General features: G+C 45.0%; 1 protein-coding gene across 3 annotated transcripts in view; it reads left to right on the forward strand.

Moving 5' to 3' along the window:
* The window catches only part of ZSWIM8 (zinc finger SWIM-type containing 8), an 83,165-nt gene that overhangs the window by 9,491 nt on the left and 50,620 nt on the right, over positions 1-23,054 (forward strand). For all 3 annotated transcript variants that reach the window (XM_053304990.1, XM_053304991.1, XM_053304992.1), the window contains exons 2-3: positions 10,140-10,293; positions 16,676-16,770. In XM_053304990.1, the coding sequence (XP_053160965.1) occupies positions 10,140-10,293; positions 16,676-16,770 (249 nt within the window). The remainder of the gene's footprint in view (positions 1-10,139; positions 10,294-16,675; positions 16,771-23,054) is intronic.

The following is a 23,054-nucleotide window of genomic DNA, read 5'->3' on the forward strand; positions in this document are numbered from 1 at the left end:
GGTCTCTAAAGGTAATAACCAGCACTTTGTATTTTGCCTGGAAACATATTGGCAGCCAGTGCAACTGTTTCAAAACAGGCATAATAAGGTCTCTCCGGGTTGCCCCAGAGACCAATCTTGCTGCCGCAGTCTGAACTAACTGAAGTTTCCGGACTGTGTACAAAGGCAGCCCCACGTAGAGCGCATTGCAATAGTCAAAGCAGGAGGTTACCAGCTGATGCACCACTGTTTTGAGGTCATCCTCTTCAAGGAATGGGCGCAGCTGTCAAATCAGCCGAAGCTGATAGAAAGCACTCCTGGCCATGGCCTCCACCTGAGACACCAGGGTGAGGCCTGGGTCCAGGAGTACTCCCAAGCTGCGCACCTGCTCCTTCCGTGGGAGTGTAACCCCATCCAGCACAGGAAGATCTAACTCAGCCCTCAGATTCTGAACCCCCACAATGAGCACCTCCATCTTGCTTGGATTCAGCTTCAATTTGTTCTTCCTCATCCAGCCCATTACTGCCTGTAGGCAGGCATTTAGAGAATGAGTGCCATTTCCTGAAGATGAAAAGGAGAAGTAGATTTGGGTGTCAGCATACTGATAACATCCAGCACCAAATCTCCTGATGACCTCACCCAACCGTTTTATGTAGATATTAAAAAGCATTGGTGACAGAACAGAGCCCTGAGGGACTCCATATAATAACTCCCATTTTGAGGAGCAACTGTCACCAAGCTCCACAAACTAGAATCTACCCGAGAGATAGGAGCGGAACCACTGCAAAGCAATGCCTCCTATCCCCAACTCGCCCAGGTGATCCAGAAGGATACCATGGTCGATGGTATTGAATGCCACTGAGAGATCCAGAAGAACATACATACATCACGCTGCATGCGTGCGCCCACAGCAGAGACGAGTGCGTGCGCCGTGAAGGACGCATGCACTCCGCCAGCTCTTCTTCGTTTAAGGCATAGACGGACAACGACGGGGGCAGGGGCAGCAGGGAGGAACTCTGCCGCCCCAAGAAGATTTTTAAAAGCATCAGCGCTGGAGGTGGAAGAGCGGCGGTGAGGGAAGTACTACCACCACCACCCTTAAAGAGACACTCCCCCAAGTGCTGGACCACGCTTCTACCGAACCATGTACACCACTAGCAGCTTGTCCACATCCTCAGGAGTCATGACTGAAACTGATCCAATCTAATACTGCAAGAGGGATCGCTGGACACCTTCTCCATAGATCTTGCAGAAATAGTGGAGTCCAAGTCAGCCCGAATACAGGAAATCTTGTTCGCAAAGAACCCATTAAAAGAATCACAGCAGAACAACCTTGGAGTCTGATCTGAGGTAGAAGGAGCAGAAACCAAACGCCTCACAACCCAGGATAGCTCTGCTGAGCGCGAACCAGTAGTCGCAATGAGCACAGACCAAAATCTCTCGCTGCATGCACCGCCACCACATAAGTCTTCAAATGGGTCACATGCTGTATCCTGTCAAATTCGACCTGAGTTCTCCTCCACTTGCACTCTAGTCGCCTACCCAAGCGCTTCAGTCCCTGCAACTCCTCAGTATACCAAGGGGCCATTTTTGAAGCAGGCCAGAAGGGATGCTTAGGGGTGATCATGTCTACTGCCCTGGTGAGTTCCCTGTTCCAGGTTCCTACCAGGTCATCGACAGAATCACCGGCCGCACCAACATCAAAATCCTCCAAGGCCTTTTGAAATCCTCCTGGGTTCAGCCTTTTCGGATGGACCATCCTAATAGGTCCACCACCCCTGCAGGGGTGGATTGTGGCTGTGAGACCAACCTTAACCAGGTAGTGGTCTGTCCATGACAATCGAGAAACCACCGGATCCCCCACCCACGGAATGCCCCCCTGATCCGAACAAAAGACCAAATTCAGTGTGTAGCTGGCAACATGAGTTGTTTCAGAAACTAATTGGGATAGGCCCATAGTTGTCATGGCCGCTATGAACTCCTGAGCCACACCAGACAAGCCAGCCCCAAAGTGGATATTGAAGTCCTCCAGCACCAAAAGTCTAGGAGACTCCAATCCCAACTCCGCGACCAGCTCCATCAGCTCAGTTAGGGAGTCAGTTGGGCAGCGGGGTGGACGGTATACCAACAGAATCCCCAATCTATCCCTAGTTCCCAGCCTCAAAAATATGCACTCAATATAAGTCAACTGTCTCACAGGGGCCCTGGTAAGGGAAATAGTATTCTTATGGACCACAGCCACTCCACTCCCCCCCCCCCGCCCACTTCCCCAGGCCTGCTCCATAACAGAGTAACCTGGTGGGAGAAGCTGAGCCCACACAGGACCACTCGCCTCCCCCAACCATGTCTCAACTATACATGCCAGGTCAGTTCCCTTATCCACAATCAAATTGTGGACAATTCCGGTCTTGTTCTGAACTGACCTGGCATTGCAGAGGAGCAAGGCCAGACTCTGTGAGTCGTTGGAGCTGCTCCCTGATGCCTGAGAATTGACAGAACAGTTGGAAGTGGAAACAGTTACTAAATTTCCTTTCCCTTGCAACGGCCAACTGCTCTGCCAGCGCCAATTCTTCTATTTCCCACCACTACAGTAATAGCTGCCCGAGAACCGCTGGACGCAGCCCCAGCGCCATCCCACTCAAGAGAGCCCAAACACATATCTGCAAAAGGCCTGGCACAATCCAACCCGCCAGCCCTCAGTCCCACCCTCGAAGGCCCAGCCCCAAAGGCCGGCCCCCTCTGGCGGGCCGATGGCTATGCCTTTGGCGAGCCTCCTTGCTTTTAAGCCAGCAAGCCCCAAAAGCCACTCTTCTCACAATCAGCTCCCAGGGCAGCGACAGGTGGTTCTGCTCAGCAATCTGGGGTCTGGCAACCAGCTAGCTAGAACTTGGCAGGAGACAAGCAGGCTGCTCCCCATCAGGCTGGAATTTCCACAGGAGGCAGAGGGGCCAGTTGGTGAGTCCCGGCAAGGCAGATTGAATAGCCCTGCACCCTCCTGGTACCTCCCCTTTTATTCTGTATGCAACCTGGAGTAACTATTATACTAATCCATCTCTCTATATAATTCGCTAAGATGTACTCGTGGCTACTCCCATGCGCGGCAGCACTTGTGAGAGTTTGCAAGCCGGGAGTGGGAGAGGAAAGTGACACGGCAAAGATAAGGCCAGCGGGCAGCCGGCGGGGAGAGAAAGCGGGGGCGGGCAGGGAGGGAAAGCAGTGGCCTGGCGGTGGGGAGAAAGCAGCAGGCAGCCGCAAAAAACGGTGAACAGGTGGGCAGTGGGTGGGTGAGAGAGGAAGCAGCAGGCAGTAGCAGCGGTCGGCCAGATGGCTGGCCAGAGAAAGAAAATGACAGTCAGTGGGGAGAGTATGTGGCAGCTGGGGGGGAGGGTTCTGAGTGCCCCGACAGCTCAGTTGCTCCTACGAGACCGGCCAATCAGGCAGTGGAGAGCGTGGCGCAGCCTCCCTCTCTGGGCCCACCTGCCAACCAAATGACAGGTCGGGTTGCAGTGGGGCTGCCTGAGCAGAGAGGTGAGGACACGACGCAGCCTTCTCCAGGGCGAGCAGTGGGAGGGATGAATGGGCGACCGGTGAGTGGGTGGGGGGAGGGACAGACGACTAGTGAGAGGGTGCGGGCGAGGAACAGGTGAGCAGTGGGAGGGAAGAACGAGTGTCAGGCGAATGGCGGGGGAGGAACAGGTGACTGAGTGGCGGGAGGGAAGAACGTGTGTTCGGCGAATGGGGCGGGGAAGGAATGGGTGACTGAGCAGGAGGAGAGAGACCCGGGGGGAGGAACAGGCAAGCCGTGGGGGGAACCATAGGCTGAGTGCATTAGTGCAGATGCTCTGTGCGGGTTCAGCTAGTATTAACTATTCTGTTAGTGATAGGATATGACTCTCATTTACCTCTCAGTTCTTCTGAGCTGAAACTTTTGAAGATCCTGAATTACATGGAAGAATTGGGAGCTCTAGAATGATTCAGCCTTGACAGAGGGCTACTGTGATCGTAAGCTGAAGCAAAGGGAAGGAATCTTTAACTGTAGCTGCAGTGGTGGAGGGGTGGTGGGCGGCGGGGTGGGGGAGGGCTCTTGTAATCTCAGCATGAAACATTACTTATCAACAGCTGAAAATGTTCCTTCTCCTGAGTGGACATTTGCTCCCCTATTTTCCCTGTCTACTGCATTCATGCTGCTTTGTCTTGCCTCACTTCTAGGGCAGGGACTGTCGCTTTGGATGCAGTAGACCCTGGCATCAAGGTTCTGGCATCCTACTCTTCAAGTAGCAGGGCTGGGAAAGACCCTTGTTTTGAACCCTGAATAGCTACTGCCAGTCATTATAGACCAGGGCTGTGCAACCTCAGTCCTCCCATTTTTCTGGACTACAACTTCTGTTATCCTCAATCACAGTGGCTAATAGGAATTATGGAAGTTGTAGTTGAACATCTGCAGGAGGGTCAAAGTTGTGCAGCCCTAGTGTAAACAGTACTGACCTGGACCAATGGTCTGACTTGGTAAAAAACAGGTTCATTACAGTTCTGGCAGGATGGGCTAAGCAGTCTGAGGAAGTGGTTTATCTCCTTTACGGATCTCCTGCTTTTTAGTATATTCTGCCTGAATCCAGGAAGTCCCTAGAAAAAGCTGTTTTGACTGTGTGGAACTGAGGCAGAATGAACCAAGTAGTCTCTCAGTATAAACTGTGAATTACTGACTCATACAGTATGTTCTGCCTGGATTCCAGCCAGCAATCAAGGCAAGCAATGTGGCTGCAAATTATGCTCCCTGCTGTTTGTTGGATGGATGTGCTGGTGTTGTGGTAGCAAGCATGACTTGTCCCCTCAGCTAAGCAGCATCTGCCCTGGTTGCATATGAATGGGAGACTACAAGTGTAAGCACTGTAAGATATTCACCTTAGCTACACTTGGAAAGAGCATCTAGGTTCCAAGTTCCCTCCCTGGCTTCTCTAAGATAGGGCTGAGAGAGAATCTGGCCTGCAACCTTGGAGAAGCTGCTGCCAGTCTGTGAAGACAATACGGAGCTAGATAGACCAATGGTCTGACTCTGTATATGGCAGCTTCCTGTGTTCCTAAATGGTGGGCCAGGTTTGGAGGTGCCTATGTACTTGTGTGGCAGTGCTAGGCTGCTGAGCTGGAGGGTAGCAAAGCTTGTGGCTGGAAATGGTGGGTGCAAGATACGGAAGAGTGACACTTCAGTCTTAGATAATCAGGAATATCTTTAGAAATTAACTGTTGATGTGGCTACTGGCTCCTGAAAATTTTTTATTTTTACATTTATGTCCTGCTCTTCCTCAAAGGAGCCCAGAGCAGTGTATATGATTATGTTTATCCTCACACCAGTGGAGAATAAACTGGAGTCACTCAGTGAGTTTCATGGCTGAATAGTGATTTGAACTCAGGTCTCCTTGAGTTCAAATAACCTTTCAGTGGTTAAATGAATGACAAATCACATTTCAGTGATGCGTTTGGGTTTCTGCTGGGTGGGGAATTTTGCCCCCTGTTCCATTAGTTTGTACTGGCTTAATGGATTTGCACATCTACATTCATGTTTACATTACTAGGGTGTCTTAAATTGTGATTTTCAAATAGATTAATCCTTATTTTATGTTTCTGCATACTTGCAAGTTTCTTTTCCCTTTACCTTACTGGTTGGGAACAATAGTGGTGGAGAAACTATCCTGCTGTGACTTTTCAGTTTTCACATTGCCATTGTATTTGCTGGTTTTGTGTTCAGTTATAGCTAAAGGGGCAAGGAAGCGGGTCCACAAATTTTGTCCATACTTGTTAGCTAGCAACGTTTCACTGACTTGCTTCCTGGTCCACATTAGCAAAATAAATGCATCTCTTTTGTGCCCTCTACCCAGTTAATGGGTTTTACATGAGAGGAGGGTATATAGCAGTTGAGTGGATTTTCTGGAAGACCTTGAATCAGATTCCCCCTTGCTCCCCAGAAACTTCTCCAATGGCCTACAGCAGCTGGGATCAGATTAAACATATTTGACTTACTTCCTGAGAGAAACTAAAGTGACCATACTCACTCTATGTGCTGTATATATATCTGAGTTTTTCCAAGGGGCAGAAGGATTTGAACTGAAATATTTGGTGGGGGGATCAAAGAATACTCGATGTGGTTTAAATGTGCTTGAAAGTAAGTAAGTAAATATATTCAATTCAAACAAGTACAAATCTCTAATTTGAAATTATTAATGGAGTACTAAATATTTTAAGACATTAAATCATTCAGTAGCATGCATTTCCCTTCAATTGTTTAAATTTCATGGGGGGAAATGAAGATCCATGAAATGTCAGCACATTGAAATGGCTTTGCATTAAATATATAGGTATTTCCTAGGTATAATCATCTAGAAGTTAGTTACGAGTTTGAAATCCCATTTATTATGTTACTAATTAATTGTATGAAACAATATGTTTTAAGAAATAGAAAACTGTAGCAGCTGAAAATGTTTTCCATTCCACATCTTTGCCTCCAATCTGTGATACTGTTGCATTCCAGGACTGATGCTATTTTGAAAGAGACACTTTGCCTCCCCTGTGTTTAAGAATTAGCTATTTCAGTTGTGGAAGCTTTCCCTGGTGGCTGCCAGGATTATATTTCTGGCTACCTGCCAACAATATTTATGGATCACAACAAAGAAATACTCCTGAAACTTTGAATGTGTTGCCTAGTTTTCTCTTGCTAATCTCTGTTCTTCTGAAATGCCTCATGTCTGGCTGAGTTAACTGGAATCTTGCAATATCACTTACTTCATTAGTGTAATTGCCAGTGAAACTTGCTGGGAAATGGTTTGGTATTCCTTTTGTATTGAGAAGTGGTTAGGAAACAACCAAATAGGTCCTCTAAAAATCAGGTGGGATTTGTGTTATAACACAATGCCTTTAATGTTTCCACAAAAGTGAGCATTATTAAGTACAGAGAGGGTTCAGGGCTGTGTGTACTCCTACAAATAATCAAAATCCTGTACCAAGAAAAGCTGAGTCCCAGTCTGTATTATGCAATTAAGCAAATTACATTTTTTAAATTTTGCACTCAGCCATGATAGCAGATAACTGATCTAGCATGGGTAAAGTTGCCACTTCTTATCGAGGTGTACAATTTGGGTATATACCTGGGTAGAGATGATGTTGGCTAAAGCTAGGAGGTCTGAATCCAGTGCAGTGCAAAGCACAGCATTCCAAATTATTACTGGGATATCTAAAGTGCTGTGTGCAGTACACCTAGTTTTTTGTCAGTGTTTTGAGAGGAGGAAGGGGCACAGTAGAAGGGAAAATAGGGTGAGTGAGACTAATTCTGAGCAGTAACCATCAGCAAAGCCATGCAGTCACTTGTCTCTTAGTTCTCCTCACTGGGCCTTCCCCCCTCTCCCCCTCATCATGTAGGCTCTGCTTGTGCCAGTGTACTCCCAGAGATGCATGTCTCACATGTTGAGAAACTGTGGTCTAGCCTGTGCAGCAAAGATTCTTTGGAAGGAAATGTTGGGTGAATATCCCAAATTTAATGGAATTTTACCTGAAAGACTCACACTTACTCACAAGTAGCCCTGTTGAGTTCAGTGAGTCTTCCCTACTCCATCTGGGTTGTATGAGAGCAGAGGCATTGCTAGGTTCTTAAAAGATCTGGGGCCTGAGCCCACGGCTCCTCCTGTTTTGATAACCAATCCATTCAATGCTCTCTAAAGCATTTTGAAGTCACTAAATCACCAGGATATCCTTGTTATAGTACTTTATTTTCAAACTTCCCTCCCTTTTGCAGTCACTTTTTACAACAGTCTTAGCTCCCTGTAATTTGGGAGTTGGGGATTTACATTAGTATCTTGCCCCTCAAACCTTTTCTTTCTTTTCAGTGGCTTTGCTAATGTGCGGTTTAAAATAGAGTGTTTATTTGGGGGTAAACCATACCTCAGTGAAGAAAATGGGAAGAAGAATGGTTGCACGGCTTTGCTGCTGGTTACTGCTTATATTAGAATTAGTCTCGCTTGTTCTTTGGGGGGAAGCTACCCACCACCTGTTCCTGGGCCGTTGCCATCACCTTCTCCACTGAGCTCAGTCGCTGGGTTGCCCATTGCTCCCTCTGCTGTCTCTGCCAGTTGGGTTGTTGCTGGGAGAGGGCTGCCTGCGGCACTGTGATCTCGAGTTAGTTTGCCACTAGCTGCAAGGGCCATCCTTCTCCCTCTCCACTGTGGCTAACAACTGGGTTGCTCCTGGGTGTGAGGGCTGTCCACTGTCCCTCCCCCAAGCCTGGCACCTGGGTAGATATAGGATGGGAAGGGACAGAGGTGAAATGTCAAAAAGGTGCTCAGCTCTGTCCCTCCCCTTTCCATTGCAACCACACAGGGGAGGACGGAGGCTCAATCAGGGAGTGCCTGAAAAATGCCAGCTCAGATTGTGCCCCTCCCCACTATTTCTGCTTCTTCCAAATAAGTTCAGGAAGGGTGTGGGGCGTGTGGACAGGCAGCCAGTCTGGGGCACCCAGCTGCACAGTGGTGGCATGTGTCTCTTGTGCCCAGGGCTGCTAATGGCCTGCCAATGTATGGAGTGTCTTATGAATTTCCATATGTATGCAACCTTAACCTGAAATGTGCAGCTGGTAATCAGAACTAAACTTCTGTCTAAACTCATGTGTTGGTTTTTATTATTTAATAAATTTATATCCTGCTCTTCATTAAAAGTGGCTAAATACAATAAAACAAGATTTACAAGCAGTAAAGGGAAAGGGAAGCAGCTAAAAACAAATTCCTAAAAAGGCAATTAAGAGAGGGAGCTTTGCAAAATCAAAACATTTTAAAGTGCTTTTAGAAACAGTTGAATTGTGGCGGGCGGGGGTATTCACTTCTCCCTAGGAAGGGAGTTCCACAGTTGTGGGGCAACTACTGAGAATGCCCTGTCCTTGATATTCTCTAAATCAGTGGTTCCTAACCAGGGTTCTACCAGATGTTGTTGAACTACAACTCCCAACACCCCCAGCTACAATATATTGAGGAGGAGGGTGTCAGTTGCAGAGTTCAATGGCTGGACAGGTAGATATGGGGAAAGGTGGACCTAAAGAGAGCCAGTGTGGTGTAGTGGTTTATTTCTGTATGTAAACTGCTTTGGGAACTTTGGTTGAAAAGTGGTATATAAATATTAGTTGTATTTGTAGTAGTTAGAGTGTTGTTCTAGGACCAGGGAGATCTGAGTTCAAATCCCCATTCAGCCATGAAACTCACTGGGTGACTCTGGGCTAGTCACACATCTTTCAGCCTAACCTACCTCACTGGGTTGTTGTGAGGATAAACATAACCATGTACACTGCTCTGGGTTCCTTTGAGGAGGGTTCGGACATAAATGTAAAAAAATTAAGATAAAGATAACTTGGAGGCTTTTAAAGATTGTAACCAGCACTTTGAATTGGGCCTAGAAGCAAATTCGGCAGTCAGTGGAATGGCTAAATTAGCTTTTCATAACTTAAATACCTGTAGGGACAAGCATTGATGGACCTTGCCAGCGGGCAAATTTCAGAGATTCTAGGGCACCATAGAGGGAGTCCTATTGTTGTCCCATGCTGATTTTACAAGGTGGCCGCTCATGTTGGAGATACATAGAATAATCTCATTCTGTTCCAAAATAAGATTATTGCAATGTCACAAACAGATCTAAATGTCCAGGATTATAGACATTGCTTTGTTCAATTTGGTTGTCACAGCAACTGAACTTGTTGACAAGCTACAGCACTGTGCTTTTGGGCTTCTAAAGCTGGATATTTGACTACTTTGACTTAATGTTTATCCTGAAAGGGATATCACTTTTGTCAAGTCATTAGCATTTTCTTTTTAATTTAACCGTTCATATAAAAATGAGTGATTCATAGACGGGGCAATAAAAGATGATGAAAGAGGATTCATCCAGGATTCATAAATATGTAATTGTTGGTTCACTGTGTCCTTTGATAACAGCCCGACAGAAATTGGGATGGCATGGTTTGAAACTTAACTGGGGTAGATATTACAGTATAGGTATATATGTAGGTAGAAAGGGCTTCCATACATGTATGCAGGTGGAGGATTGTATCCTAACTACTGCTACCCCTTGTTACAGCTTCTGTTTACTTTGTGCAATATTTAGCTACTAAGATCTAATATTTTGTGTTGCATTAGATGGGCTGGTGATCCCATTGGTGGAACTGTCTGCAAAACAGGTGGCATTTCACATTCCATTTGAAGTGGTGGAGAAAGTCTATCCACCAGTGCCTGAACAGCTACAGCTTCGTATTGCCTTCTGGAGCTTCCCAGAAAATGAAGAGGACATCAGGTAATGTTATTGCCTTTTTTGCCATTTCTGTTCACTTTGAAATCTTTCTTTTCTCTAGAAGCACTGTTAATAGGAGTTTGATGTTACTTAAAGTGCAAATAGTCCTTTTGGTCTACTTGCGTGGGTGGTGTGGGTAGAGTAATACTTTTATTGGGGTCAACTAAAATATCACAATGTACTACAATTCAGGTTCTCCTGAATTCTTCTCCAGGTTGGATGTTAAGCAAAAGAAAAAAGATATTTCTGGGCATATGAAAAGGCCCAAGTCTGTACTCGGTGAGATGAAGTGGAGGTGGGATTATAGAGGTTAGGCTGTGCTTAATCTTTAGAACAAAGCTACACAACTCCAGCCCTCCTATAGAAGTTGAACTGCTATGGCTGTCACCCCTGACTATTGACCACTGTGACTGGGGATGATTAGAGTTGTAGTCTGAAGGGCCGAAGCTGTGGAGCCTTGCTTTAGAGCTTACAAACAGCTTTACTGGCTCAGGCCCAAGGTTTACCTAATCCGGCATCCTGTTTCTCAAGTGACCCACTTGATGCACCTGGGATGTTCAGAAATGGGAGATTAAGGCATGCCCCCTCTCTTAACTTTGTTCACCTGCAACTGGTATTGGAGGCATCCTGCCTCTATATCTGGCAATTATCATGTAGTCATCAAAATTATTAGCCATTGATAAACATGTCCTCCATGAATTTGTCTAAGCCCTTTTAAAGCCTTCCAAGCTGGTGGCCATCACCCCATCCAATGACAGAGAATTCCAGATTAGTTACATGCTGTGTGAAAAAGTACTGATTTTTGTCAGTTCTAAATTTCCTGGCAGCCGGTCTTATGGGATGACTCCTAGTGCTGTGAGAGTGGAAGAAAAACTTTTCTCTATCTCCTGTCTCCACGCCATGCATAATTTTATAAAGCTCAATCATGTCTCCCCATAGTTGCCTTTTTTCTCAGCTAAAAAGCCCTGCATATTGTAGTCTTGCAAGGAAGGTGCTCTAGACCCCTGATCACTTTAGTGCACTTTTCCAGTTCTTTAATATCCTTTTTGAGACATGGTGACCAGAACTGTACACAGTATTCCAAAAGTGACCAAACCATACCTGCTGTGCACCAAGCTGACATTTTCAATAAACCACAACCCCAAGATTCCTCTCCTGGTCAGTCACTGACTGTTTAGATCCCATCAATGTATATATAAAGTTGAGATTTTTTTGTCCAAGTGTGCATCAATTTACATTTACTTACACTGAACTGCGTTTCCCCTCCCTCATCCCCACTCGCTCACTTCAGAGAGATTCTTTTGCAGCTCCTCACAATCTCTTCTGGATTTCACTGTCCTAAATAGTTTAGTGTTACCTGCAATTTGGCCACCTTGCTGCTTACCATTATTAGTAAGCACCATTAGTAATGCACCTGCGCAGCAGCCTCCACGGAAGCATTTCCCAGCTCCCCAAAGCGCTTTGTAGCTCTGCTGTTCAAATATATTCATATAAGGAAAGGTGTTCTGGTCTTGACTTTCCCAAGCTTCTTGCTTGCTTCTGGTTCCTCCATCTGCTGCATCATGTGAAAGAAATTTGTCTGTTTGGAAATATAACAGATCAAATAATAAACAATAAAGATAGAGAGACTTGTCTCAATTCAGGCAATTCAGTTTTCATAAGTCATTGATAACAATGGAGGATCAGAAGAAGCAGAAACTACTGATAATGATAGCTCAGAAAATGAGACTGATTAGAAAAAGTTTAATGTGCCCAGAATTGTATTCAATAAGTCTTTCCCCTCTTTTCTTTCTTTCTAAAAGTAATGGGAAGCTCATTGTCACTGTCACGATGATACAGTCGCTAATAGTGATGGAGCCTCTGTGAGATTGGTAGAAACATGGTTTGGGGGTGCAACAGAATGAATGTGGGCACCCCACTCTTTAGCGGGTGGGGTGCTGTACTGTATGCAAGTCAGGTTTTTTGTGTTTTCAACATTAACGTTTTGCCTGCTTCTCTTAAACAATTTGTCGCTCAATCGATCAGATTTGTACACCGCCCCAAATTTTCATCTCTGGGCAGTTAACAACAACATTAAACAAGTTAAAACATACACAAAAACTTAAAACAATTAAGGCAATCTAAAAATTAAAAGCAGGTTAAAACTTAAAAATGTCAAAGCTGAAAAAGCTTGGCTGAAGAGGTGGGTTTTCAAGTGCATTTTAAAAATTGTCAGATGGGGAGGATCGTATTTCAGTAGGGAGCACATTCCACGGTCTCGAGGCAGCAACTGAGAAGGCCCATCCCCATGTGGCTGCCAGCCGAGCTGGCAGCAACTGGAATCAGACCTCTAAAGACTACCTCAATGGGCAGTGGAGGTCATAATGAAGAAGATGTTCTCTTAAATTCCCAGGGCCTAAGCTGTTTAGGGCTTCATAGGTTATAACCAGCACTTCATATTTTGCCCAGAAACCTACTGGCAGCCAGTGTAGTTCTATCAACAAAGGGGTAACGTGGTCTCTCTGAGATGACCCAGAGACCAACCTGGCTGCTGCATTCTGTACCAATTGGAGTTTCTGGACTACATACAAAGGCAGCCCCACATAGAATGCATTGCAGAAATCAAGTCTGGAGGTTACCAACAGATGTACCACTGTATTCAGGTCGTTCATCTCAAGAAACGGATGCAGCTAGCGTATCAGCCGAAGCTGGTAGAAAGCACCTCTGGGCACCGCCTCAACCTGGGATACCAGGGAGAAGTGAGGATCCAGAAGCACTCCTAGACTGTGTACTTGTTCCTTTCGGGGAAGTGTGACCCCATCCAGAACAGGCAGATCAAAATCGTCTCTGGAGTTCTGACCTTGCACAATAAGTACCTCTGTCTTATCTGGATTCAGTCTCAGTTTATTCTCCCTCATTACCACTTGAAGGCAGGCATTTAGGGAGGTTATGCTGTTTCCTGATGATGTTGACACGGAGAAGTAGATCTGGGTGACATCAGCATACTGATAACACCCTACACCAAATCCCCTGATGATCCTTCCCAGTGGTGTCATCTAGATGCTAAAGAACATTGGAGATAGTATGGAGCCCTGAGGGACGTCATTTGACAGTTTATGAGAAGTACTGGTAGACTAAAAAATAATGGAAATATCAGAAACTGGCTTAAAGGGATGCTGGATTCCTTGAAGTTCAACAGACTGCAATCCATGTGTAACAAAATTAAACAACATTTAAAAGTAAATTACTACATATAGACTAAATGTCTGAATAAACTATACTTCTTAATGTAATATACCAAACATGATCAATATTATGAGCAAAGCAGGATATACATAATGCTCCTAAAGAAACAATGTGACTTTAGACCTATAAAGGTCGCTTATAAAAAGGAATTGCAGATTTTTCAACACCCCCCCCCGACAATTTCCATTTTTTCAAAAATAAAGGAAAAGAAAAGAGAGAACCCAGGTTTCTATTATGACTTCAAAATTTCTGGAAAGCTTACATATCTACTTTGGAGTGAGTTGACTCTCCTGACTTTCCCTTTCAACTTCCTTTTCTCCATTTTTGAGACATTTCTTCTTCTGAAGTCAAGTGTCCATATTTGATTTTTTTTTTTTTTTTTTTGCAATTCTCCACTCATATATACTGAAGTTGATTGCACTATGGTCACTATTCTTGAACCCTTTCGGCTCCATGACACTGACATCTCCTTTGTGATCATAGCGTGAATGTTTCTGAGTTTCCCTGCACACTTTGCCACTAAGCTCCCATGCAAAACTCTCCTGTTCCCTGTTTGCAAACTGCAGATTTCAAGCTTCTCTGGTTTGTTCCTCTTCCCCAAGAGACTTGGCTTCAAACTGAGCAACAAGCAGCTAAGGAATGTGACTGCTATCACAAACTGTTCAGTGACTCACCTGCAGCAAGTTCCACACACTCTCCCCATGCAAAATTGAAATGGTACAATTCCACACAAAAATGTGCATCCAGACACATGTGGAACCTCTTCCTAGAAAAGAGATCAGCCCCACAAACTCACCCTCTCCTCCTCCCATTTGCAAGCTTTCCTGACTTGTACCTCTCCCTTGAGAGAGCTGCCCTCAACCTTTAATCTGTTTTGCAATAAAAATTAATGGAGGAAAACAATAGACAACCTACTTTTGAAAATGCAGCTTAAACCTTGAATTTGAGCCCTTGTAATGGGCAGTATTGGCTGCTGAGGATTTGTTTCTTCACTTAAGCAGATGTATTAGTCTCTTCCTCTGGAAGTCACTAGAGGTAGATTTAGGCCACTTTCTGTGGGAGTGTATAATTGTTTTTTTTGTGGGGGGGTATTAGAATCAATATCATTCTTAATATGCAATTTACATTTAGACTCTAGCATGTGTTCCTGGGGTATCCAATGAAAGTATGGGAAGTGTTTGGTGCTCAGTAATTTGGATTTCTGAGAGCCATGCTTGTGGGCAAATAATAGGTACTGCAATGCTGGAAGTTGCCCAGTGGGCTAGGGACTTCTGGGTACCCTATATTGAAATGTTTAAGGAAATTTGGCAGGACTTCTTACATCTTCTAGGAGACAGACAATCTAGTTCCTCTTATCAGTCTCTTGCAGCTCTGTCTGGCATTCAAGTCTAATATCTATCCCCCATCCCCCTTTCTTGTCTTTTAGTATGGTGTGAATGATTCTTGTTTGGTGTATATTAAATACATTTTTGAACTAATATATGCAGAATAATACAAAATGTTAAAACAGTATTTCACAACTAGTACATAAACATGTTTAAGCATGACTTGATTTCTTAGTGAGTAAAACTACTTCTGGAAAGAATGTTAACTAGCCAACCCGCACAGAGCATCTGTGTGCTCTTTGGGACTGGCTGTTCCCTTCTCCCTCCTGCCCCACTCTCCCTCCCTCCCTTCTACCCCACACTCTTGCCTCTCTTCCCCTTCCTCCCACCCCACTCTCTCTTGCCCTCCCTCCCTCTCCCTCCTGCCCCACTCTCCCTCCCTCTCCCTCCCACCCCTCTCTCTCACCCTCACCTCCCCTCCTGCCCCAGTCTCTCCTGCCCTCCCCCATGCCCCCCCCCGCTCATTCATTCCCAAGCCTCACTTAGACACTAGCTACAAAGGACAGTGTACTCAAACTTGAGCACACCATCCAAAGTGGGAACTGAAGTCTTGCCCTGCTGGCACATCGGTTCACCTCATTCCCCCTCCCATGAGGCTCATGCTTACAGCTTTTTTCTGAAGCAGCAAAGGCTGTAAATGTGATGGCAGGCACTTCAGTGAGCAGGAGACTTGAGCGCCTGGGTCTCATGCTCACTGTGCTTACCATCATGCTTACAGCCTTTTCCACTTCAGTCGAAAGCTGAAAGTGTGAGCCCCACAGGAGGGGGAGTGAAAATAACTGACTGCCAGAAGGGTAGGACTTAAATTACCACTTTGGATGGTGTGCTTGAGTACACTGTCCTTCTTTAGGTAATGTCTGAATGAGGCTCATTTCTCCATAACTTTTTTGCAAGGTCATCCAGGGCGTAGTTCTCTCCCCTGCACAGTTGACTCTTCTCTTCCATAACCATACTGTGTACTGGATTCTTTTCAGAGTGTCAGTTCTGCACTAATGTTTCTAATCACAAGATTACTTGTGCAGTAAACTAACCTGAAATCTCCACAAAAACCATGTGCTAAAAATCATGGAACTCTACGCTCAAGAATCAGACTTGCAGCCTTCTCTTCCACGAGAGCGGGTGGTGTGTATTGTACGTTGACATTCTGGTTTTCGTGGGTGTTCAGCCATTCACAGACATATGGGAATGATCCTATGACTAGGAAATATACCAAGTTAAACCCTGTAGTAAATCCATTCTCCTGCAAACAGCACGGACAGTGCTAAGGTACTCGGTCTGGATACATTTTAGGTGCTTATACTTGACCTAGAGCAGTAGCCGTCAACTTTTTCAAACCTTTAAGTACAACTTGCAATACGGGGGCTCACTTAATTTTTTAACCGTACGAGTCTGACCCGATGAAAGGGGAGGATAGTTTGGTAGAAGTTGGAATTTTGGAATTTCATGAAAAACTGTGTGTGTGTGTGTGTGTGTGTGTGTGTGTGTGTGTGTGTGTGTGTGTGTGTGTGTAAAAATGCCCTCTCTACAGAACTGCTAGCTGTGGGAGGCTTGTCCTTCTTTCTTTCTAGTCACCCTGGTCCTCTTAAAAAAACCCCACCAAAAACCATAAACAACAAGGAATGAAGACATTGTAATACCACTGCTGAGACACAGCTTAGTTTGAAGTGTGACCTACTTGTGGATTCTGACCCACTGGTCAAGGACCAATGGTCTGGGATGCAGTTCTGTTTCTGAAGAGCTATTGGACATTTAACAATTGGCTTTGTTTGCCCTAGGCTATACTCCTGCTTGGCAAATGGCAGTGCGGATGAGTTCCAGAGAGGCGAACAACTTTTCCGAATGAGAGCTGTTAAAGACCCGCTGCAGATAGGTATGATTTTTTTTGCACCTGACATTTAGTTGGTACTGAAAACAATTCATCTCTTCGCTAAATACAAATGCTGCATCAAAGTGAGGGTTGTGGGGAGAGGGATTTCAGGATGAGGGTGACATGATAGGTTTCTACACAGCTCTACTGCCTTAGTGCATACAGTACTGTAATCTAGCCCCCACTGGTGATAGTTTGCTGCAGTGCTTAATGGAGTACCAAAGCCGGGCAGGAAAGATCTGGCAGGATGAAGACTTGTTTTTCCAGGACTGTCCCACAAGGATATAAAGGAGCAGGTCCCCAGAACTCAGTTTCAGTTTGGTGGAGTCTCAGAATCACTGCAGATGTCAGTTGTTGACTGACTGGTAGATGTTGGGTGGGGCGGGGGGGGCGGGGCGGGGGGGGAAGGTTCCCAAAGGCTACTAAATTAGTTAAAATTCCAGATGTTTTCACCTTCCTCACAGTGATTCCAAACAGAGCTACCGACATGACAAGCACACATAATATATACTCACCAGTGCTTCCAGATTGGTTATTTATATACTTTCCCCAGCTTGTTGGTTGTTCCATGTCTTAAAATCATATTATGGGCTCAATATTTTAATGCTTGCCACAGTGGGCTTAACGCAACAAGACAAAAGGCAAAACTGCAGTTTGCTCTAACTATAGTTGTACCATAGACTGGTTCAGACATTGTATGCAACCTCAGCATAAAGCTTACAAAATAAAACAAGAACAGTGCTGCAGACGATTGGCAGTTGTGGCTACCTTTCTCTTAACAATGGTTTGTAAGTGCCCCCCCATCTTCCCCTCTTACAATGAGCTTGTATGCAAGTCCCAGGCTGCTTTGCTCTGCTTTGCCCAGCTACTGGCAAGATTTTGCCCCATCGCCTACTTTGCAACCATTTGTCCCAATTACAGAGAGGGTGGACTTGTCTGGAATGAGCTTCCTTGACTCTTAACTTCCACTCTGTAGAAGGCGAGGGGCTATTACAGCATCACTCCTCCTGTCCGCCAGCTGCCATCTTGCACCAAGCACTATTATTTCCTACCCACTGATAGACTAGCAGAAAGCAACATTAATGTCTATTGGAGAAGCTGAGAGACCTTGAAAAGAGACCAAAGGAGGGGTGAAGTAATGGAAGGACAGGGCTAGCTATGAATCAGTGATCCTTGTTTTAACTTGTGGGAGGAGACAGTCAAAACAGAGCACTATTAGAAGATGCAAGTAAGGTAGCCTGACGGTAATTGGATACTTGAACAAAGATGAGATGAACTGACAAGATGCACAGAGAAGAGAGAGTTGCAGGGATGGAAGGGAAGACCAAGGGAAAGTTGTTGTGGATGCAGTCTTCCTGGGGGTGGGGGTGTATTTTTGAGAATGACTACCCTGAAGTGTTAGTGCTATGGGAGAGCAAAGGGAAGCAAAGTTTGGAGAGTGGATCTTCATGGTGGCTCATGAATATGCAGAACCTTCAATCATGAATGCTGGTTCTGTGTGTCCCTTGTGCTTTTTCAGCAGTGACACCACAGAGAGGGCAGAAATGTCTCTCTGCAGTCCTCTCTCTGCAAATGTCTCGCATAGGTCTTCCAGGGTTAGGGGTGAACCCAACCTGGGCTAACACAAAAAAGGAGCTTATTGGCTCCATTCTCACTGGTTTTTTTTTTTTTTTTTTGGTTTTTTTAAAGAATAAAAACTGGAGGGAGAAAGATCATGTTGGGAAATTGATTTCAGCACAGCCTGAAATGGTGAGTTCATTACTGGGACATCAGGCTGCTACTGGACTCTGGTGAGGTGGGGGATCAGAGTTGTAGCAGAGCAGAATCTGTCTTTGCTGGAAGTGCCTAGAATTAAAAAGAAAGGTGAAATGTCTCAGGTTGTTTCTAGGCAAAGATTGGAAAGATGATATGAGTTGCTAGGCAGATGAGGAGCAGTTTTGCGATGGCACTAGTGAGAGATGCAGCCTATAGCATCAATGTTTCGTAGTTGGCCTGAGCTAGCGTGCATGTGAGTGGAAGCCCTTGGAAGGAGGAGTCAAAGACACAGACTCTGCTTGTGCTTTCGGGCATAACATGGAAATAAGGTTAGACTAAGCTTAGCCAAACGTAGGGCTCAGATCTTGATTAGGTGGCCATACATGAACTGTGGTTAGTGCCATCGCATGGATTCAGATGATAAAACCAGTTTAGGTTATATGAAATAAACTTGGGGTTTTGCAAAACAACTGAACCAGCTCCATGATTTGAGATTCCAAACCATTATTTTAAGTTCCTTACATACAGGCAACATTTAGCTTGGAGCTGCTTATCTGTTCAGCATTCCTGGTCTTGGACTGTAACAAATAATCTGAATCTTTACATAGTAATATTTTCATAACCAGAATTGAACCAATCTTGGTAGACTTTCACCAGAACAGTTTTGGCTGAAATGTAAAGGTTTTTCTATAGGTGAGCTCTTTACATTTAATTGAGTCTCCTGAATATTTCAACATAAAGGATCTCACTTTAATTTATGGCAACGTGTTTAATGGCCAGATTCTAAAAATGCTATCGTAGGGCTTCTGTTATTTTCTCTAAATGCATTTTGTTGTGCTATGTTGAATGCCACTCCATGGGGATCCATCAATTTCTGGAAGCAGCTTTTTAAGCATTGTGGAGATTATCCAAAATGGAGATCCTGTGACTGAAATAGAAGCTGCAGCTACATTTTTAACCTTTCAGGTTTTTGGTTTTTTTTAAAGCTTCAGGTTAAGGTTTTTTAAAGTATGATCTTCAAAATAGACACACATTCTAGGTAGCTATGTTGGTCCAATAGAAAAACCCGAAAGCCATTTTTAGTAATACCTTTACTAGGACCAACCAAAATGACGCGCAGAGCTGGTTTAGATATTGTCCAGAACCACCATTAAGTCTGGTTCTGCATGATGTCCTGCAGCCTGGAAGTGTGTACTCCCTCCCTATGCCTGTGCAAGTATCTACTTCTGATTTAGATTACAATAAACCAAGACTGATTGTGACGTCCAGACCAACCAATCTTGGTCTCTTTCAACCTACCTACTTGAAATAACTATGATCTGCATTTCAGGTAAGCAGAGTAAAATAAACTGAGATTAGTCAGTTCAGACATCACAACCAATCTTGGTTTATTGCAATCTAAATTTGAAGTAGATGCTCATCTCATTTGGGCGTGGGACGAGGGGAGCACATGGAATCGGGTTTATCTGGCCATAGGGCCCACCCATGCTTCCTTCAATTCCTGTGTGTGAGAGGAGAGTGCATTTTTTTTTTTAAGCCTACTTTCCAGAAGGCTTATGAAATCACCTGGCATTCTCTGTGTGTGTCCGTCCGTGTGTCTGCCCCCCCCCCCACCACCATCAACTTGGCAACGCCTGGACCAGTATGAACCAAATTGGGTACAGTTGTAGGGACACATAGGGACACCTCAATGGCATGGTTTGTGATGTCATCCATCCCGATCCAAGGTGGCGGACACATAAACGTTTGAGGCACAAGTGGCCTAACTTGTGAACTGCTTAACCGATCTGAACCGAATTTGCCTCAGTGGTTTAGTTCGTGATGTCATCTACCTCAATCCAAAATGGCGGATGTGTGAATGTTTGAGGTGCAAGTGACCTAACTTGTAGACTGTCTGATTTGAACCAAATTAGGTGCAGTTGTAGTGAGTGACAGACAGGGACACCTCAGTGGTGTAGTTTGTGATGTCATCAACCCTTATTCAAGATGGCGGACCCATAAACCTTTGAGGCGCAAGTGAGCTAACTTGTGACCCACTTAACCAATTTGAACCAAATTTGCTACAGCTGTAGGGACAGGGACACCTCAGTGGCAAAGATTGTGATGATGTTATCCACCCCAATTCAAGATGATGGACATGTAAACCTTGGAGGTGCAAGTGCACTAACTTGTGGACAGTCTAACCGATTTGAACCAAATTTGCTACAGCTGAATGGACACATAGGGATGCCCCAGTGGTGTAGTTTGTGATGCTGTTGCCCATTCTGATCCAAGATGGCAGATGCATAAACATTTGAGGCACAAGTGCACTAACTTGAGAACTGTCTAACCAATTTGAACCAAATTTGGAACAGCTGTAGTGAATAACACACAGGGACACCTCAATGGTGCAGTTTGTAATGATGACATCCACCCTGATCTATGATGGTGGGCACATGAACATTTGACATACAAGTGATCTAACTTTTGGACCTCGATTTGTACCAAATTTAGTCCAGATGTAGAGATAGTGAAAGGAAAGTAGGTAGATTAGTTCTTACTAGAATGACTTGTTTAAACTTCAAAACCACAGTTCTGGATTGCATGTTGACTTTGAGAAATGTGATTTAACTAGATTTGATTGAGTGATTTGATCTAATATATTGACACGTTCTAACCAGTGTTCCCTCTAACATGGATTTCCAGATGTTGTTCACTACAACTCCCAGCATCCCCAGCTGCAGTAGCCTTTGGCTGGAGATTATGGAAGATGTAATCGACATCATCTGGGAATCCCTGTTAGAGGGAACCCTGGTTCTAACTATAGTTAACAAAACCACAGTTCCCCAAGTTCATATGTAATATGCCTGTGGCCTCCGAGGTCTAGGGGGCCTCCAAAGGTTGGGGGGCCTCCTGCAGCCACTCGGCACGCTGCCCCCCCTGCTGTCCCCACGCCCACTTAATCACTTGGGAGGAGAGAGCGAAGCTGGATGGAGCTCACTGCCCCCCTCCGATTCCAGACACTCACTGCCTCCCTCCTTGTCACCCCATCCTCCCTGCAACTGCCACCACCGCACCCCATCCCACCCTTCTCCGGGTAACTCTCCCCTCCTCACCCACAAGGTGGAGTAGCACTGTATGTTAAAGAAGGCATAGAATCTAACAAGGTAGAAAACCTAGGTGGACTGGAGTCCTCCACAGAAACCCTGAGGGTGACAATACAAGGCCTGAAAGGAAACGTGCTACTGGGGACATGCTATCGCCCTCCAGATCAAAACAGTGACGGGGAGTTGCAGCAGGAAATCAGGGAGGCGTCACGGAGAGGCAAGGCTGTAATAATGGGTGACTTCAATTACCCACACATAGACTGGGTAAATTAACAGTCAGTTAATGACAGAGAGGTCAAATTTCTAGATACGCTGAATGACTGTGCCCTAGAACAGTTGGTCTTGGAAAAAACCAGAGAGAAGGTGACCTTGGACTTAATCCTGAGTGGCACCCAGGACCTGGTACATGATGTCACTCATTGACCATTTAGGGAACAGTGACCATAGTACGATCAAATTCAGCCTACATGCGGGGAGAGAATCACCAAGGAAGTCTAACACAGACATTTTGAATTTCAGAAGAGTCCAAAATGAGTATGGTGAAAAGAAAGCTGAAAGGGAAAGCCAGGAGAGTCACCTCACTCCAGAATGCATGGAGTTTACTCAAAACCACAATACTAGAAGCCCAGTTAGATTGTATACTCAGAAGGAGGAAAAGTACCACTAAATCCAGGAGGATGTCAGCATGGCTAACAGGTAATGCCAAGAAAGCCATAAAAGGGAAGACAACTTCCTTCCAAAACTGGAAGGCCAATCCAAATGAAGAGAACAGAAAGGAACACAAACTCTGGCAAAAGAAATGAAAGGTGACAATAAGGGAGGCGAAAAGAGAGTCTGGAGGAACATTTAGCCAAAGGTATCAAGGGGAATAACAAAAACTTCTTTAAATACATCAGATGCAGGAAACCTGCCAGGGAGGTGGTTGGATCATTAGACAATGAGGGAGTGAAAGGTATTATTAAGGAGAATATGAAGGTTGGTTCCAGAGAAGCTAAATGAGTTCTTTGTGTCCATTTTCACGGCAGAGAATACTGAGCATATACCTGTTCTTGAACCAGGCTTTTGGGGGATGGAGGCTAAAGAACTGAGTCAGATAGAAGTGACAGGAGATGATGTTCTAAACTGTCTGGAAAAACTGAAAACTAGCAAATCACCAGGGCCGGATGGCATCCATCCAAGAGTGCTCAAAGGACTCAAATGTGAAATTGCAAACCGCCGTGCTAAAATATATAATGTATCCATGCAATCAGGCTCTGTACCGGAGGACTGGAAAGTAGTCAGTGTAACACCGATTTCCAAAAAGGGATCCAGGGGCAATCTGGGGAATGTCCGTTTTAAACTGATGGAAAGCATCCTCAAGGATAAAATTGTAAAGCACATAGAACAACAGGCCCTGCTGGGAGAGAACCAGCATGGCTTCTGCAAACGGAAATCTTGCCTCACAAA

Source organism: Hemicordylus capensis, chromosome 3, assembly GCF_027244095.1.
Source record: "Hemicordylus capensis ecotype Gifberg chromosome 3, rHemCap1.1.pri, whole genome shotgun sequence".
Taxonomy (NCBI): Eukaryota; Metazoa; Chordata; class Lepidosauria; order Squamata; family Cordylidae; genus Hemicordylus; species Hemicordylus capensis.